This window comes from Malaclemys terrapin, chromosome 4 (assembly GCF_027887155.1).
Source record: "Malaclemys terrapin pileata isolate rMalTer1 chromosome 4, rMalTer1.hap1, whole genome shotgun sequence".
Lineage (NCBI taxonomy): Eukaryota > Metazoa > Chordata > Testudines > Emydidae > Malaclemys > Malaclemys terrapin.
Genome location: NC_071508.1, coordinates 147,445,105 through 147,464,015, shown reverse-complemented (window position 1 = coordinate 147,464,015; position 18,911 = coordinate 147,445,105). Strand labels below are relative to the sequence as shown.

General features: G+C 39.1%; 1 protein-coding gene across 1 annotated transcript in view; it reads right to left on the bottom strand.

Moving 5' to 3' along the window:
- Positions 1 to 4,279: 4,279 nt before the first annotated feature.
- SOS2 (SOS Ras/Rho guanine nucleotide exchange factor 2) overlaps positions 4,280 to 18,911 on the bottom strand; it is an 88,776-nt gene continuing 74,144 nt past the window's right edge. Inside the window, exons 17-23 of the mRNA XM_054026664.1 lie at positions 18,069 to 18,186; positions 17,113 to 17,285; positions 14,743 to 14,859; positions 10,359 to 10,620; positions 8,416 to 8,457; positions 6,830 to 6,939; positions 4,280 to 6,236 (exon numbers count right to left, since the gene is read on the bottom strand). Of these exons, the coding sequence (XP_053882639.1) occupies positions 5,727 to 6,236; positions 6,830 to 6,939; positions 8,416 to 8,457; positions 10,359 to 10,620; positions 14,743 to 14,859; positions 17,113 to 17,285; positions 18,069 to 18,186 (1,332 nt within the window). The 3' untranslated portion in view covers positions 4,280 to 5,726. The remainder of the gene's footprint in view (positions 6,237 to 6,829; positions 6,940 to 8,415; positions 8,458 to 10,358; positions 10,621 to 14,742; positions 14,860 to 17,112; positions 17,286 to 18,068; positions 18,187 to 18,911) is intronic.

Below are 18,911 nucleotides of genomic sequence, written 5' to 3'. Positions count from 1 at the left end.
GTCCTCATCCTCAAAGGAAACTTGCACAACACCCTCAAAAGACAAGCCTGGGATGGTATACTCATAACTTTGGTAGACATTAAAAATCATGGTCTTAATAAAGACACTGGATTTATGGCCCATTACAACAATCTGTAACCCACTGTGACAGTCTGTACCCTATGTTCACTCCTTTGTCAAGATTATAACTTTTGTACCAACTATGCCTCGTAAGGTATCTGAAAATTCATAATCTGCTGATCATTATTCTTCTTATAAAATGTGTGTGGCAACATTGTATGTAAAGCTATAAGATTCTACTGTATGAGATTAAGACATATTCCAAATCTGGGGAAGCAGCCACAAACCAGTTCCTCAATGACAAAACGCAAACTGACACCTCAGCCAGGTGTCAACAAAATCAAACGGACTATCACCTGTGTAAGTGGCCATTCTTTGGCTGGAAAAAGGGCGAGAGTGAGAAATTTACATTTTGGCAAAGAAACAGCTGGAGTTTCCTATTCCCACAGACTGTCGTCTCCTGAACCCCTGCTGGAGATAATTCTCAAAGAAGAAGAAAAAGTATAAAGAATGGGGAACAGACACCCCAAATCACCTCTCCCTTCATCTCTACTCATGGCATCGACAACACTTGAAGGACAAGGAAGCATCACTGGTCTGGGGAGAGATCCTGGCAGATAGGAATTCAGCCAGTAAGACTGCCAGAACACGAGAGAGACTTTTGCTTTGAATTCACTTAGCTTGTTAAGTTAGGTGTGAGTAGCGTTTTACCTTTTATTTCTTTGTAACCAATGCTGATTTTTATGCCTCATTACTTATAATCACTTAAATCTATCTTTCTGTAGTTAAACTTCTTTTATTGTTTTATCTAAACCAGTGTGCTTGGATTGAAGTATTTGGGAAACTCCACTTGAGATAACAGGTTTTGTGCATATAATTTTCTATTAATGAAAGGATGCACTTTATATGAGCTTATGTTCCCCGGAGATGGCTGGGCAGTACAAGACATATCTGCAGTGTAATTAAAGGGTGGCTGGCTATAGCACTCGTATTGTATAGCTGGGAGTAATTTACCTGCTGGAGGCTGAGAGCGCAGGCCAGGAACTGGTTGCTCTCACAGCGAAGCAGTGTAAACGGCACTCCAGGTTGGAGAATGAAGGGGACACAGCTGTTCAGCAGTCCAGATTGTACCCTTAGTACGTCACACCCACTAACCCCATTTTTTTGTCCTATGGCTGCAGAGGTATTAAGTGGCTACTTCACCTTGAATGGTCTTTTACGATGTGTTAACTACTTATGCTGAACAACCTGTTCCACCTTGTATTTAGCTGTGACACTGAGGGCTAGTCTACACTGGCTTGTGTAGTTGTGGCAGAGCGCTGGGAGAGAGCTCTCCCAGCACTCTAAAAAACCACCTCCACGAGAGGCATAGCTCCGAGTACTGGTGCACTGTCTACACTGGCACGTTACAGCGCTGAAACTTGCTGCGCTCAGGGGGGTGTTTTTTGACTCCCCTAAGCGAGAAAGTTGCAGCGCTGTAACGTGCCAGAGTAGACAAGCCCTGAGTACCTTCCCCTGACCTGAAGAAGAGCTCTGTGTAGCTTGAAAGCTTGTCTCTCTCCCCGACAGAGGATGGTGAATGGGAAGTAACAAGCCATCACACAAAATGTAAGGAGGGAAAGAGATGCGGCATTAGGCAGCAAGGTGACAGAGAGCCCACTCATGGAGTTCTGACTACCCTTTGAACTATTAGTATTGATTTATCAATCTGGCTGCTCAGCCTATCTGCTTTTAGGTCTGTTTTTTCCTCCCTTTTACAGTTTTTATTCAAAATTAGTAACAATGCTAGACTTATTAATATTTATGCAGGATATTATCACAACAATAATTTAACCATAAATGCCTTTATTAAATCCAAAGGCCTAGCGGTATTTGTACAATTGCTCTAAATATGCCTAAAGAGCCTAAATAATAAGGAATTTACTATATCCAGACAGTAACAAAACCTTTATCAGCTTTTGATCAAGATACTTACGAATGGAATAAACCCAGGGGTGTTTAGACACATATTAGTCGGCTCCAGAATGGCCAGGCAGGTGTTCGCAATGAACCTTTTAAGAGTTTACTTTTTTACATCTTTTAACAAACAAGTGATGCCATTGCCGATTACCGACTTCAACTAAAACCAATTGGAGACAGTTCACTCCTATTTCCAGTCTTCATCCAGCTAAGATTTACAAATGCCTTTCCCCCCCATCTCTTTTCCCCTCCTTCTTGCTGACCCACAGTTTTTCCTTTCCACCTAGGTTCACACCGGCCCTAATTTTTGAGATAACACTGGTATATGAGGTGGGAAGGGCCATGCTGACTCTTTTGAAGACAGATTCGGTCTTATTTAAAACCAACTGCAGTCATCCCTCTCAGAGGCCTTCTTTTCAGAAACGTTCCGATTTCATTAGTTATTCTTTGAACCAGACATCCTCCCTACTTCATTTCTTCTAGCTCTGTAAGTCATTACTTTCAAAGCCTTTATTTTACTCGCTAGTTAGGGCCTTTCTTTACAACATGTATTTCTTTAAGCTAACTTTAATGATCTGATTTTATATTTATTCTACAATCCGCTTTGTGCCTGTCCAAGAGATAAAGCTTCTGAGTGTAATTTGGTACTCCTCATCCCTCCCACCCCACCCTAACGTTATATAAGACACTGTCGTACAACGCCATCTCATTGACAGGATCCTTGACATGGTGGTGAAAGCGAAAGGGCTAATCTTGCTGCTCTGAACTCTAATAGGATTATCTTTTCTTTTTCTCCTTTTTGGGACAAAGATTGTTGGGATGTGAGGTGATCCATGAGAGCTCCACGTTGTAGGCCATTGACCATTATAATTATTTAGTAGGTAAGACTGAGACTGGTCAATGCTGTATGAACTAGGAATTTGGATTCCTTAAATCACCAACTGAAGATCATTGGTTTGGAACCTGAATTTTTTGGTTCCTTGTTTTGTTTGGTTCATGTTCTCACTAAGAACCAATGGAGATCTCTCTTATATGCAGCTGCTTTATTAGCCAATGCTTTTACATCTATCCCACCAAGAAGCCATTTTCCTTTCCATTCCACAGGATCTGTTCTGGACACACATCTGCCATTTAGGGATGAGCTAGCTGTGCCATCTGACAGCTGAGCGGAATGTCAATCTGAGCAGCAAATCTCATGAGAGCCAGGGATGAATCTATTATAAAGACTGTAGCCTCATGACTGTTAAAATGAACTACTCTCTGCTTGTAAGGTGCAGTGACATGAGAGCAACACACCAAGTAAAAGAAATTGTGAAAAAGGAAGTTGCTGAAGCTTCAAAATCCATTCTTACAGTGGTCTCCACTTTTTAAGCCACTGGGTGCTTAAAGGAAGATCTCCTCCTCTGATGGGATAACCTTCTTGTCTAGTGACACTACTTGGACACCTCTTAGGTACACAAAGCAAGGAATGTTTGGGTTCTCATAGCTTGTAGAATTTGAGAGGACTGCTTGCCTCTTCAAATTGTCTAGGTAGTCTTACTTCTAGTAACACCCTTGAAAGAAAAATGGACTGGCAAACTTGAACTGGAATTGACCTGAGAGGGTAGGGATTTTGCCAGGAGATTTGAAGCCCAGCTTTTCAACAGTATTGATGGCATATCTAGATATGGTGATGAAACAATCTAGAGGGAAAATCTTTTCTAATTTCTCTTTGTCAGAGTATTCAGCCCCAGAAGTTGATAAATATGCTCTAATTCAGTGGGAAGTTATAGTTTGATTATTGCATGAAATCTACGGCCTGTGTTATGCAGGTCAGAGTAAATCATAATGATCTCTTCTGACCTGAATATTTATCCATATATAACTCACATCCTTCCTCAGAGGAAGAGTTGGACTAAGAGGAGGGAAAGGGAGAGTGTTTTGGGGCTTTTTAAAGAGATGTTGTGTCTTCAGTTTGTTTGATTCTTCTTGAACTTAATTTTTTAAAGAAACCTTTGATGTAACATTCTCCCCTCAAAATGTTGTGACTTCTCTGCTGGAAGGGGTTAAAAACTCCTGGTGGGTTGCCAGATGGGTAGGACTTTTTCTACCTGGGGCCCTCTCACAGCATTGAAATGGGCCAGTTAACTGCAGATAGGAACGCAAACCACTTGTCAGGCTTAGCAGAAGTGGCATGAAAGAATATAGGAATCTTGCACATCCTTGCAGATACTGTATTCCCCTCTCCCATCCTTACAAGGAACACACACTGGTCAATCTCTTAAAAATTAAGACTGGGGTGATTTATTAATCTTGTTAAGAACTCTGATACAAAGCACAGTAAAAGGCCACAGACCAGTAAATAAAATGTGGCTTTTGGCCACTTTACAAATTCTGCTACAGTACTACCAGTAAAACAGACTCACTCTCACACCAGTTCAAACAACAAGTAGTTCAACTGGCAAAGAAAAGTTCCATTCACTTTTCAGTTTAAAAAGTTTAATAAAGCTTTAAGTGTTTGCTGGTTTAAATGCTACCAATTTCCAAAAGGGAATTTGTAATTAAATGAAGTTAGAGCTAAAGAACATTATTAGGTTTGGAAGGCAAGACTTTGTTCCTAAGCCATAGGAAATGCTTCTGAATGTATAAGATTGCAAGAGTAGCAGACTGTATTACAGGCCTTAAGTCACTTAAATTTATACAGGTTATTAGCATTATCTGTAAATATACAATATAAACAACTGTACATACATGGCATATAGCTTTGTTCTCCGAAACAGTAGGCAACTCTTTAGCTTAAGACACCTTTGCTTGCCAAAACAAAAAGGCACATCTGAACAAGATGCATGCTAAATACTAGGGATTCTTTCCAATAACTGGGTTAGGTAGTCCTAGGTTATACTTTGTCAAAATAATCATAGAATGTCAGGGTTGGAAGGGACCTCAGGAGGTCATCTAGTCCAACCCCCTGCTCAAAGCAGGAACAATCCCCAAACAGATTTTTGCCCCAAATCCCTAAATGGCCCCCTCAAGGATTGAACTCACAACCCTGGGTTTAGCAGGCCAATGCTCAAACCACTGAGCTATCCCCCCCCTAAAACTAATAGTGCATTCTGATATCTTCATTTAGATTTTCAACTCATTTTTCTTTTTCCTCTTCAGCAGCAAATGACTGGACATTAAGACATGGCATTAAAAATTTGAGAACAGTAGTTGTCATTCACAAACTTCCCAGATTTACATAAAATTCGAAGGCAAGTAGCCAGAGGTTTAAAATCAGTAACACTATCCATCCTCATGCTTGTGTAGCAATTCCACTGGGGTTTTTTTTTGTTTTTTTTTTTTGTTTTTTTTAAATAAAGGCCACTAGTGCTCAAATTTGAAAAATTCCACAAACGCACCTTTTTTTCCGGCTCAGTGCAATGAACTGATAGTTTAAATTCATGTAGTGTAGTTTACAGTGCAAAATATATAATCTTTATACTGGCATAGCTGTCGGCACTGAGGATCTGAGACAAGGCAATGCTACTGATCACCTGAGGGTAATGCTGTGGGAGTAGACAAAGAGCAGAGGGCTTTTCTAATTTGTAACTTTTTTTTTTTTTGATCAGCAGCACTTTTGTAAGAGCATTATTTGTGAAAGTACTAAAATACACTGCCTTTTTTTGAATAAATAAAAAGGAACTTTACAAATACTATTCCAGTGTCAATGACTAATATGGCTAAGGTCATTGAGGAGTTTCTGCATTTTCTAGCAAAGACTGTCTGTCCAAAGGAGGATGGGAAAGCTCCCTTTTGTAAGTCTTTGGTGGCAGTTTTGGTAACTGAGGGCTAGAATTTTGCCTTGGTGGGACTGGGGGAGCTAGAGGATGGGCAAGGTTGTTGTGACTCGAGCTGAGCCCACAGCAGCGACGCAGGACCCTTGGAGAGGGTGTGCTTGGAGGAGTGTTTGGTGAGCTTGGGCATGTGCTGGCTTCCCTGAACCGATCTGGATCTCTGTGAAAGCGTCCCACTGGCGGTGGCTGGAGGTTAAATGGACAGTTTATGAAGTGTTCTGGAGGCCGAAGTGGTACTGGTGGAGGGGTGTCAGGAAGAGGGTCTCTTGGAGGGGGTGGGGGTGGACTATGCAGCAGTTGATCAAATGGATTATTGTAAGCAGGAACTCTAGGTTGTATCTTTGGAGGAGGCGGTTGCCTTGGTGGAATAGCAGGAGGATCATCATCCAATTTTAAACTTCCCTGAAATACAGAAAAAGAAATCACCCAAAGAACCTTTCATTTCTTATAAAGTAATATATTTCCTGACATGCACTGAATGAAGGTGTAGAGTGAAGGTTTTGCTAGTTGAAAAAGTGACAAAGTGTAGCCTTTAACGGGCAAAACATCAGGTTGAGAGAACTGATTTTTACAAACCCAGTGGTAAGAGTTTTTCCCTAAGATTAAAATCATTCTAATATGTATACACACCCACAAAATAAAGAGCAATGCATCATAGTGTACTGTGTTCATATAGTTTATTTGCAGTTTAATTATGCTACTTCATATTGTACTAGGACTAGTATTGCCGTGTATTTTGTAACAGTAATGAAGTCTTATTAATATGAAACCGCATTTCAGCTCTCTGCTATTAAGTTTTTGCTAAGAAGTGGGGCAAACAGGGTAAGGCTGTTCTGTGAGATTTATTAGGTTTGACGATTAACAAATCAGAATTAACAAGATTGCACTACATTAGAACAATGTGCACATGTCAAAGACCAATTGTTTCATAAAGCTGATCAAATCCACCAACACGTTTACTAACAAGATGATTTAACTAACACGCACACAATCACCTTAGAGTTAGAAGCATCCTGATCAAACTTTTTGCGTGGAGGAAGTGGAGGAGGAACCAGAGGCTCTTCACTTAGTTTATGTATACTACTACACGAACTGAAGAAAGATTCTAAAAAGAGATAAGGTGAGTTTCAGGTGGTGCACAATACAGTAAAGTCAAACATTCTGAAATTTTTTAGACAAAACTACAAAAAAACTAACAGATTCTTACAGACACAAGGTGGGTGAAGTAATATCTTTTATTGAACTAACTTCTGTTGGTGAGAGAAGCTGGTCCAAAAAGATATTACCTCACTCACCTTGAGTCTCTAATATCCTGGGACCGACACGGCTACAAAAACGCTGCATAAAACAGATTCTTGGTATTCAGTGGCATCCTAATTGTTCAGCCCAGCTGAAGGAAGTTACATTACCAGCCATTTTTGTAATCATACATTGCATTTCACAAAGCAGACTTCGGTATGAAGTACAATATATACTCATACGGCAGGTAATAAGCAATATTGAATGCCTCAATTTGACAGTCTTCCTATGCTCTCTGTATTTAGAAAATGAAGGCCTGATAAGAAAAAATAGTAGACAATGAAACTGTTTCATTTGGAAGCTTTTTCATGTGGAAGAATTCATTGTCTTTAACTGGAAGCAAGTAGTGGTGTATGTGGTTTTGGCATATGTTTAAATAAAAAACTGGCATGGAAAACCTCCTCCTTTTGTCCAAAAAGTGATTACACGTTCACATTTGGAGTTTACAGGGCTACTTATGGAATGTAATAGCAGTTCTGTTGCAATCCCACAGCAGAAAAAAATGGTAGAGCAGACAAAAATAGTACATAAGACTCCCAACTGTCACAACTTCTTTCATCCCCTTTAAAAGTTTACAACCTTTTCCCTTTGGAGAAAAAAAAAAGGGGGGGATATTTAAGAGCTGTTCAGAAAAATATTAAAAGTTAGGCATTTAAATAAGAAAACACTGGCTCTTGCTAAAGCTCGTTTCTTTTCCATTTATGTGCATGATGCAGATCAGTATATTAAGTGGATTTGTTTTCCCAATTTCGTACTGTATTCTACAATTCTGGATTTTCATAAAAATAAATTGCAAATAAAAACACCTGCTTTTATTCAAGAGGATAGGCACAGGTGGCAGCATTGTTCTCAGTTGTATATCAGATGTACAAAGCATATGAATACAGTGTCAGCTCACCACATACGGTATGGAAAGCACCTTTTCTCTCCCTAACAGTAGAGCAAATCCTTGCATGAGATTTTAATGCCAACCACCATAATATCTAGTTACTTTATCTGTGCAGTTAGCCAGTCTTTATCAATTAAGCAACAGTGGGGAAAAACAGCCATGTTATTTGTTAGGCTCAAACCCAAGCAGTCCTTAGATTTTATGCATCATTTTACTATATGCTCTACCTAACGTGAAAAGCCCTGCCTCCCCCCCCTTTTTTTTAAATCAACTGGTCTAAAATTTTATACCTTTATTATGGCAGTTTCATTATTCTTAGGCTCTTATGGTACAAAAGTAGATTTAGAAAACGGAAAGAATTTATTGACAAACTACAGGAGTCAGAGTACTCACTTGACTGCGGCAAATGGACAGGAGCAAAGATGCTATTGTTACCTAATAAAATGAAAAATGGATCAAAAAATAAATTTTGCCACCAAAACAGTGTTCCCCCTCCCTTCATCTGTTTATAAAACATCCCAAAGACCAGTATGTACTGGCGTGCATCTTTAAAATATCTCTGATGTACTATCAAATCTATTGTTGAAACAAGGTACATTCTACTATGTAAATATTTCGAGGCCAAAAACTTTGATAGGTATTGTTGAAGAATATATGGCTTTTTAAACAATATTAATAAAACGTTATAGTTAAGAATATACTGAATACTAGAAACGTAGGAAATTACAACTGAATTTTGACACCAACATCAACCACCCTAGTCACCTTTTACCTACAGGCTTGAGAGCCCTCACTATTTGCCACATGAAACACAAGTCTGTCATGTAATCCCCTTTCTTAGTTTTATGGTGATATGTGAACATAACTCTCATCCTTCCATTCCAGCCCATGCAATATGTACTGAGAGGGTATCACCGGGTGGTTGTTGTATCCTTTGGATCCTGGCACCCAAATCTATCAACAGGTGAACAAGTGCGAATGGTCAACTGCCCACTGACAGCGCAACACAGAGCGACCAGATTGAGAGGGGAGAGGAAATTCCGAAGGTGGACTTCATTCCAGCACAGATGACAAACACACAACCTATGCATTACTTAAAAGCCCTACTTTAACCCTCAAAATAAGGCTTAAGGGGTGCATACGCCATGTGCTGACCTTCTGTGTAGGAGTTAATTTCACCTGACTGCACTTCACCCTCATCAGGTAGTCATAGGACTGAACTGAATGGGCCAGTAGCATTCTCCGAGAGACAACCACTTCCGCGGCTGTGCGTGGGACAGCTGTTTTAAGAGGGGGGAGGAAAGGGCACAGAGTTCAAGTTCTTTTGTGAACAACATTAGATGTTGACTTCCATTACGTACTTCGTGCATAGCTTTTATGGGCAAGGAGTGCAGTAGAAACACAGTTAGTTCAATAGTGCTGATGAAGTAGATACAAGCTCTGCTTGTAACTTCCATGAACACTCACGTGTCATTTGTGGGAGAAAGGGCAAACATTACAGGCCTGTGTTTGGAACAAGTTTCCCAAGCATAACCTCAGCAGCTGGCAACCACCGTATACCATTTCAGGCCTCTCTGAAGCTTTAAGGACCCATCATCCTGTGCCACTCTCAGCAGTAACAGACTCTGCTGAAAAGGTGCTCATGGGTTTCAACTTTTTTGTGGAACTCAGGGTTGCTCTATTTTCTCAATTGTCCCCATCCTTTCTCTCAAGAAAGCCTCCCAATTTATTTCCAAAGCGGCTTTATATCCCATCACTATCACAATCCAGTACATTAGAGTTTCTTCTACAAATGAGACTTGCTTTGGCATTGTAATAAAGATGATATGCCATATTAAATAGCAGAACATTCTTGTTGGTGCCCCTTCTTTAAACACCAGCATCCCTTGTGACACCAGTGTCGCCCCTCTGCCAAACAGTACTAGATACCTGGTTATATCCAAGGAGAAGTAATCAGTAACACAGAGTCTGGATACAACTCGTGTTACACACACCCCCAACATCCTTGCTTGGCTTCCAAGAAGCAACTATGCCTCAAGAACTGACCCTATCAAGCCCAAGGCAAAGAGCAAACTCTCCTGTTACTTGTACAGCTCCTTCTATACAGGACCTTGTAAAAACCAAGAACTAACACCATCATGTGCATTTCTTCCAGGACTAAAGGCTTGCATGCAACTAGAAAAAGAACATAGAAAGAAGACTACATTTAATAGCACCACCTGGCATCACCTGCCATAACAAAACATTTTTTTAAGGAACAACAAGAGCCTATGCAGAGGTGAGGTGGAATAGGAAATGAAAAAAACAAGTAAATATCAAATAGATTATATACATACCATAAGAACTGTTGAGATCAATATCTAAAAATACACTGAGTTCCGAAGAGGCAGACACTGGCGGAGTAGACGGCGTATTCGGAGAAGTTGGGGCCGATGCTGCTGACTCATGCTCTGCTTCAGTAATTCTACTGAAACTTATTTTACATGGTTCCCTTTCCAGTGGCGTTGGGTGACCTCGCAAGGTTCCAGAGGTGGAGCCATGTCTGCCAGTGTTGGGCCTTATTCCAGGAGATTTTAGAGGGTACGTTGTTTTCCTAGGCTAAAGGAAGTAATCATGATTAATATTACTAGCATTTAGTACAGTAAACTAACAGTAAAAATGCCAACCCACTATCTGACATCGGAAAAAACAAACAAAAAAGGAACTGAGTACACAACTCTGAACAAATATCATAATTTTGTTTATTGGTAGGTGATTTTTATAACAGGTCTAAGTTTATAATGGGTCTGTCAGTGTTTATTACAAACTACTCTTTATGGGGTTTTAATAAAATTGTGAAAATTTGCTCTGCTCAAGAAATCTTTCTTTCAAGAATTCTAAAGAATTGTTAGTCTGGAGTTTCAGGTGTGTGTCGATCAGGACAAACCATGGGAGTCAGCAAGTGGTGTCCCAGGGGAGCTCTTTTGAAGACTGTAGTCAGAAGGAGCCAGAGTACAGGGGCAGTCAAATCACCTCACAGTAAGGGTGACATGACAATCCTATTGCTTATACTGTAGAAATTCACCAGGCCCTTACCCACATGCATAGATCCAAGAGTCAGAATCCCATGAGATAGGAATCTTTGAATAAGAATAGTTTTTTCTTTATTTTGATATACTCTGGTATCTGATTTAGTCTCTAGTATCTGATTTAGTCCGTATACAATTCTTACCCATAAGAGTAACAGGTGCGGCTGATATGACATTGCAGTCAAAAGAAGCATGAATTAATCTGAATTGCACTTAATAATTCTAATACAGCACAGATAAACATTGATTATCTGAAAGGTACCTATGTTCTTATATCGCATCCACCAGGGTGGTATCAGAGTGCCTCCAGAACACTCGGCTAACTGGAATTTCAGTTAAACAAAACTCAATTCTACAAGAAATGGAGGTTACTGACTTGTAACTGAAGGTTCTTCAAGATGTGCGTTTCTAGTGTGCCTGAGATCAGAGATTGATAGCAAGTAGTGTCCGTTGGTCCGCACCCACACAGCTGTTTTCCTTGTGCTCCAACTGAAGGTACAGGAGGCGGGACGGACAGATTCTTCTTCAATTCCTCTCTTACCACCAAATCAGAAGAATTTGAAGAAGATGGAAAGAAGGGTAGGGTCATGGAATAGAGACAGGGATCCCACATCACCAGTTACAGGTCAGTATGCTTTTGTCTTTGAGTGCTGGTCCCTATGTGTATTCCACATGTGAGTGATTGATAAGCAGTAGCTAAACAGGAGGGGTCGGGGATGCAGTAGGTATAGATGGTTGTAATACTGCCGTTCCACCAGCTACATCTACAGAGGAGGCTTGAACTAATGCATAATGTTTCATGAATGTATAGCCACTCTACAGATGTTCCATATAGATACACCTCTCAAAGAGATGCTGCTGTGGTTGCCTGTGCTCTAGTGGAATGGGCAGTCACCTCAACTGGAGGAGGAATAGAATGATGCAGCTGGAGATTCACTCAGTCTCTGAGCAGATAACGTCTGCCCTCATGACTGTTCTGCTACAGCAACAGATAAACTTGATTATTTTCTAATCGATTTCACCCTTTGCAGGTAGAACACCAGCGCTCATCTGATGTCCAGAGTGTGAAGTCTTCTCTCCTCACTGGAAGCACACACTTTGGGGAACAATACCAGTAAGTGGATAGGTTGATTTATGTGAAACTCAAATTACTTTTGGGACAAATTTTGGGTGAAGGTGAAGGAAAATGAAGTGTCCTACTGGAGGATGGAAGGCACTGATTGCTGCTAGATGAACTGCAGGGGAACTAATGAAAAGCCCTGAAGTTTTCAGGGACAGGATAACCCTGATGCTTTGGACTATCTGCAGATTCTGGAGGACCAATTACATTGTGCCCAGGAAGAGAAACTTCCATTTAGCCAAATAACATGTTCTGCTGTACTCTTTCCTGCTTTGGTTGAGAATAAACAACAATCTCCAAGCATGAACATTCTAGATCTGATGCTCATCCAAATACCAGGCTGTAAGGTGAAGGGGCCCTGGGTTGGGATACTTGTTGTTGCTGTTCTTCCGAGGTAGTAGATACGTGAAGAGTTGGATGCTGATGAGAATATAGGTTGACAGTCACAGAAACAAGAAATGTCCAGAGCCTCCAAACTTCTCCAAAGAGAGTGCTAGTTCTCGTTCAAATAGCAGAGCTATCGGAACCAGTGGGTGAAAGCTCCTGCCTATGGACTGAGGAGGGGAACGTTCCCATCTCCTCAGGTAGTTTCCTCCTATGTTCACATTTTTCATGTTCAAAAAAGAACAGACTATGAATAAGAAAAAGTGAAGATATCCTCCCATGAAGTGTAAGTTTAGGTTCGTCTCAAGAGTCTGGGGCAATCCAGTAATTGGGACCGATGAATCCAGCGCAACCACAGTCGTCATGGACAGCAGGTCGGGAACACCAAAGTGTCTACTTAGGAGCTCTTAAATGGGATTGGCAGGTGCCAATCCTTATGCTTATGAATTGGCATTGATGTTAGTACCAGCAGATCCTCTCTCTTTTGTGCCTTGCCCTCCTGATCAGAAAGTTTAAGTGAGCTTAAATCTTTAAGAACTGTGTGTGAGGACACACTGGACTTGGACAGAGTCAGGGAAGGATCACTTCTCTCAGAAAAAGACCTGGAAGAAAATCTGTCCTTATGCTTAGAGTGCCCCTGACTCTCATGAGAAGCCCTGTACGGCGACTCCTTGGGCTCAGCAGTTCTGGCTTCCTCTCCTGGGACACTGCTCATTGCCTGAGGCCAATGTACAGGTGGGTCCCCCTGGCCTGGGTCAGACGGAGGTCTCATAACAGCTTACAGAAAAGGCTTTCTCAGACAGAGCTCTCATGTCTCATGGTTTTGAAGGAAAATGAGCAGCAAATACTGCATTTAGCTAAGACATGTGCCTCTCCCATAGAATAGAGGCAGTGTTGGTGCTCATTGCTCACAGAGAAGGAGCGGGGGGGTGCGGGGGGGGAGAGGAGATGCAGTTGTTAAACTCAAGACTCTGGGCATAAGCTTTGTCCATGGGAAGAGACTCCCTGAGGTGCGGAGAAAGTATGTTATCAAATACATCAAGATTAAAACTAACTACACTAAAATACTAAAAGCTATTTATAATATATTTACAGCTTTGAAGAAGAAAGAAGCATGAAGAAAATCTGTGGACAATGAGGATTCAGATTCAGGCCATGTGATGGTAAGAAGGAACTGGAGTGGTGGCAGTCTGCACTGCCCCTTACATCCTCATCTGGAGCACAAGGAGAACAACTGAGCAAAACTCTCCAATCTCAGGCACATGGTGCACATACATGTGGAATACCTACAGGGACCATGTTTTTAAGGAGGCATTACTTTAGCAGCACTTCATCTGATTCTCTTGGCAGAGGAGGAGTATAACCTTAATCACCCTTAAGACACAAAAACTGTTAACTGCTTTATGGTTCTCTTACCCCAAGAATAAGAAAAAGGCTCTTCTGATTTGCCAAGAGTTATTGCAAAGATAATGACATAATAGTAAGTTTTCTATGAGGCAAAATATCGTGAAAATCACTTTATGCTTCAGCAGCTGTTATTTTAAAAATAAAATGTTAATTAAAATGACAAACTAATCAACACTATCTGGCTTCACAAGAAGATTGTACCCCATTTTAAATTCTGTAGTATATTTCAGTTCAGCACTGAAGTGAAGAGAATTTCCATTTAGCTCTGAAAGTGAAGTTTATTTTTGAAAATATTCCTCTGAATGTCAGAGAAAAATACCAATTAACGTTTATTTCAAAATGCTTTTACAAAGGTCTCTCCATTTTATTTTATGCAGGTTTTTCCACATTCTGTAATTAAAATCATTTCACAATGCTATCAAGCCATTTTACATTATTTTACAAGTTCTAAAGAGAAGAACTACACTGCATAAAATCAAACGTTTAAAGCTATTCTTTCCAAGATTTTATTGTAAAACACAATTTGCCTATAAAGCCAAAAGAGGTGTATTTTTAGGAACTAAAATAATCTCTCAAACTAAAAAACCAACAGTTTTGGAATAAAAAGTCTTGTGACAAAAACTCAAGAAACATCTATAATTTCAAAGGAAGTAAATACACATTATTAATAGTACTATTCATATTTATTAAAGTATCAGTAGATTTAAAATACTTAGAACAAATTACAAGAAAAAGACGTACAAATCTAGGTGGCTGTTTGCAGTTTCGAGGTTCAATTTCTAATGATTTGTTGAACAAGTAGTCTGTAAACTCTTTTTCTGGTGCATTTCCCATAGGATTGAGATTTTCAAAGAACCGCTAAAATGAGGTAAACAAGTTTCAATAAATAATTTTACATGCTCTTAACAACATATGCATATATATAGAATACAGAAAACTGTTCAATGAAATCTGAACATTTCACTGGCTACACGCAACTTTTATACTACTGTTAATTCATTCCTGGAAAAATACAGCAACAAGTCCTGATGCAAATGACACTAAAAAACATACAAGTTAATGATAATTAGGCTTGAAAGGATTAGATTTTTACCAGTAAATGTCAATTTCAGTGTACACACACAAACCAACAAAAATTTTTTTCCATTGATGATGATAATCAAAATTTATGGACAGGCAGAGTAAGAAAAATGCTGCTTGAAAACTTAAGAGTTTGATTTAGGGATATTTATTTTGTACATTTTGACATGTAATATTGACAATTTGTTTTAAGGATTATAAACCTTTAACTTTTTGAATCTCAGCAGCTATTACATAAATTTTGTCTGACCTCACCTATTCTGACACTCCACCCATATTTTCCTGCAACTGTGAAAATTTAAATAGATAAAAGTCTAAAAAATGCTTAAAATAAACATCAATATTATCTGTCAAAATTATAAAAATTGAATCCTGCCTAGTCTAATGATAATGTAAAATTTACTGACTAGAGGAATTATTTTAAATCACATGAACAGAGCTATTTTAAATGTAACAATATTCTGTAAAATGCTTTGTAGTTATGTAGATGATTTACCAAGTATCTCAATGCAGTCATCAAGATCTTCCAGTTCCTTCATTTTCAAACATTCCTTTTTTACCGACATCAATACTTACAACCTATAACTTACGATTATTGTATTTGTCTTTTCTTGATTTGTTTTCAAAATATTCCAATGCTCCTCTTCGTAATTTTAAAATTACATCACTTAACCTTTTTCCAGAACTGTTCTCAATAATGAACAGCACAATACAAAGAATGCTGTTACTCAGCTACAGTTTCAGAGTGACCAGAACTGTACACGTTATTTCAGGTGAGAGCATATCGTTGAGTTAAAGAATGGCATTTTGGTCTTTTCAGTACTGTTCTCATTTTTTATGCAGCCTAACATTGTGTTGCTTCTTTTACTGGTGCTGTAAACTGAGCAGACATTTATTGAATTGTCCACAAAACAGCCCAGGAGGTTACAATTAATTAACTGAGTGGTTACAAAAAGAACAGGAGTACTTGTGGCACCTTAGAGACTAACAAATTTATTAGAGCATAAGCTTTCGTGGACTACAGCCCACTTCTTCGGTATGCATCTGAAGAAGTGGGCTGTAGTCCACGAAAGCTTATGCTCTAATAAATTTGTTAGTCTCTAAGGTGTCACAAGTACTCCTGTTCTTTTTGCGGATACAGACTAACATGGCTGCTACTCTGAAACCTGAGTGGTTACAGTTACTTAACAACCCATCACTGAGTAGAAGTAGTTTAATTATTCCTTCCAACGAACATTCCCTTCCATTTGCCAACAATAATTTAATCTGGCATCACATGGCCCATTCACCTTGCTTTAAGTCTTTCTGGAGTTTTTCAATATTCTCGAGTGTGAGGCTAATCTAATTCTGTGTCATTTGCAAATTGTGCCACTTAACTGTTCACCCCCTTTACAGTTCATTAATATATTAAACACTGGTCATAGTGAAGAACCTAGAGAAAACCACTGTTTACCTTTTGCCACGTTGAAAGATGACCATTTATTCCTACTCATTGTTTTCTTTCGTTTACTTTCAAATCCGTAACTGCTTGCCCTATGACTATTTAACTTCCTTAGTAGCCTCTTGTCAGAAACCTTGTCAAAGGAGTTTTGGATTAATTGGATACATACGAAGGATTCTAATATATCAGAGCAGCACACTTTTTCTTCACAGAAACTGTTAGTTTCTCATCATATGTTCATGCTGTTTTAGAACTCTTTTCCTCTTGCTCTAATCCTATTCACTCCGCTCCAGCTAGTGAAGTACTGTATAGCAATGGCAAAACCAAGAAGTATCTGTTGTATAGTAGTGAGCAGATGAGATATATGTGATGAACTATATTAAGGATTTAGAATTAATGTATGCTTTGACGCACACTCTTCTCTTTACCAATGATGGTTATTGCACTATTAAGGCAGTCATCCCCACATCTACTAGCACCCCAGCAAGAATATCAGTAGAGTATCTGCCACAGTTTGTTTATCATATGAATACACATACATGCACACACATACATAAAGTATATGCCTATTGTATTTGTTCTTTGATTACCCGTATTTCTGGTTCTATCCGTAAACAGTAAGGTTGGTTTTGATACTGCTGAATTTCGCCTGTAATTTCAGCCACTTTTCTCCTCTTACTGAAGTTGATTAACTCTTTCCCTTGTCTTTTAAGAAAGTCTGGATTCCCTTCTTCTGTCTTCAGAATATTTGTTAGATAGATTCCTAATATATATATAAAAAAAGAATTTTGATTTTCACATTTCACCCCAACTCCTGTTTTCATTTTTTCTGATAAATGCCAGCAAAGAACTCCTCAGCATAAAAAGAGAGCAAACCATTTATTTCAATGCACCAATACTGAATTAATCAGAAAGAGCAAACGAGCTATGCATTCTCTCTGAAAACTAAATATATTATAGAGGGAACAAGTTTTATCTGCTTATACTGAGGTCATGGTCGGGAGGTCACATTCCAACAAGACTCCTCAGCATGCTTAGGTCATCCAGAAAGGAACAGTGTCAAGAATGTGAGATAAAATTCAAGTTTAAGAGAAACCCTATTTTATTTTCATTGGAACTGGAGTCTGCATACAACAGCAATATCCATGGACTTTCTAAAACGGGAAGAAAACCAAATTTATAGAAAATATATTGCAAAGGAATATGAAAGCTTCTCAGGCAAATAACTAGCAAAAAGAGCAGTAATCACAGCTTCTACAAAATTGTTCTTGAAAACACAAGAATTTTATAGTGCACCAAGAGAACAAAATCATCTAGTATTTACACAAACACAGTGTAACAGAGGTTACTGAATTTAAATATTCACAAACACTAATGTTAAAAATCGAATATGTTATGCATAGCACAAGGGCAATTCTTCAGAGTATAGAATGTAATACCTTAAAAAAAACTCAATGCATTTTCAGCATCTTAATTTGCTGCTCATTTTAACGTTAAAAGAAAGCCAACATAAGAACCTTATCTCCAACCCTGTAGTATAACTTACCAAAGAAAGGCACGCAGGGTGGGTTGATTGACTTGAGTTTAGCTAGGTACTTCTTAAAGTGATCTTGACTTAGTTCTACTGCTTCATCCAAAACTTTCTTTTTTCTCTCCTGTAATGCCTAATTTATTGAAGAGAAAACAAAGCAACAATGTGTCTTTTGCATGGTTTGGTTAGTGAAAATAAGGTACCTTCATATTTATATTATCTATCTATAAATTAACAAAACCTTGTTTCTCACAATATTTGAATTTAAGTGTGATTTAAAATGGTTTCCAATGTACTACTACATCAACTGTCCCTGACTCTATCGCTTAAAACTTGCCGATGAAACCCCCAGTGTAGACGCAGCTATGCTGACAGAAGGGGGCTTCTGCCAACATAGCTAATGTCTACCAGCAAAAAAAAAATTCTGTCAGCATATGCGGCTAGTGTACCAGGGGACTTAACCAGCATAAGCTCTGTAGTGTAGACATAGTCCTAAGATGCATCACATGGAAATGTCAGACTACTGTAAATACAATTATTTTCACTTTAATCAATTTACAAAAATAATCCCAACTGTTTTAAATACACCTCTATCCCGATATAATGCGACCTGATAGAACACGAATTCGGATAGAACGCGGTAAAGCAGCGCTCCGGGGGGCGGGGCTGCGCACTCCGGTGGATCAAAGCAAGTTCGATATAACGCGGTTTCACTTATAAAGTGGTAAGATTTTTTGGCTCCCAAGTACAGCGTTATATCGGAGTAGAGGCGTATGATTTATTTCAAATCTAAACAAATCAAACTTAGTTATCAGCATCTAGCACTGATACTAGTAAAAATATTTTTCTACATACAAC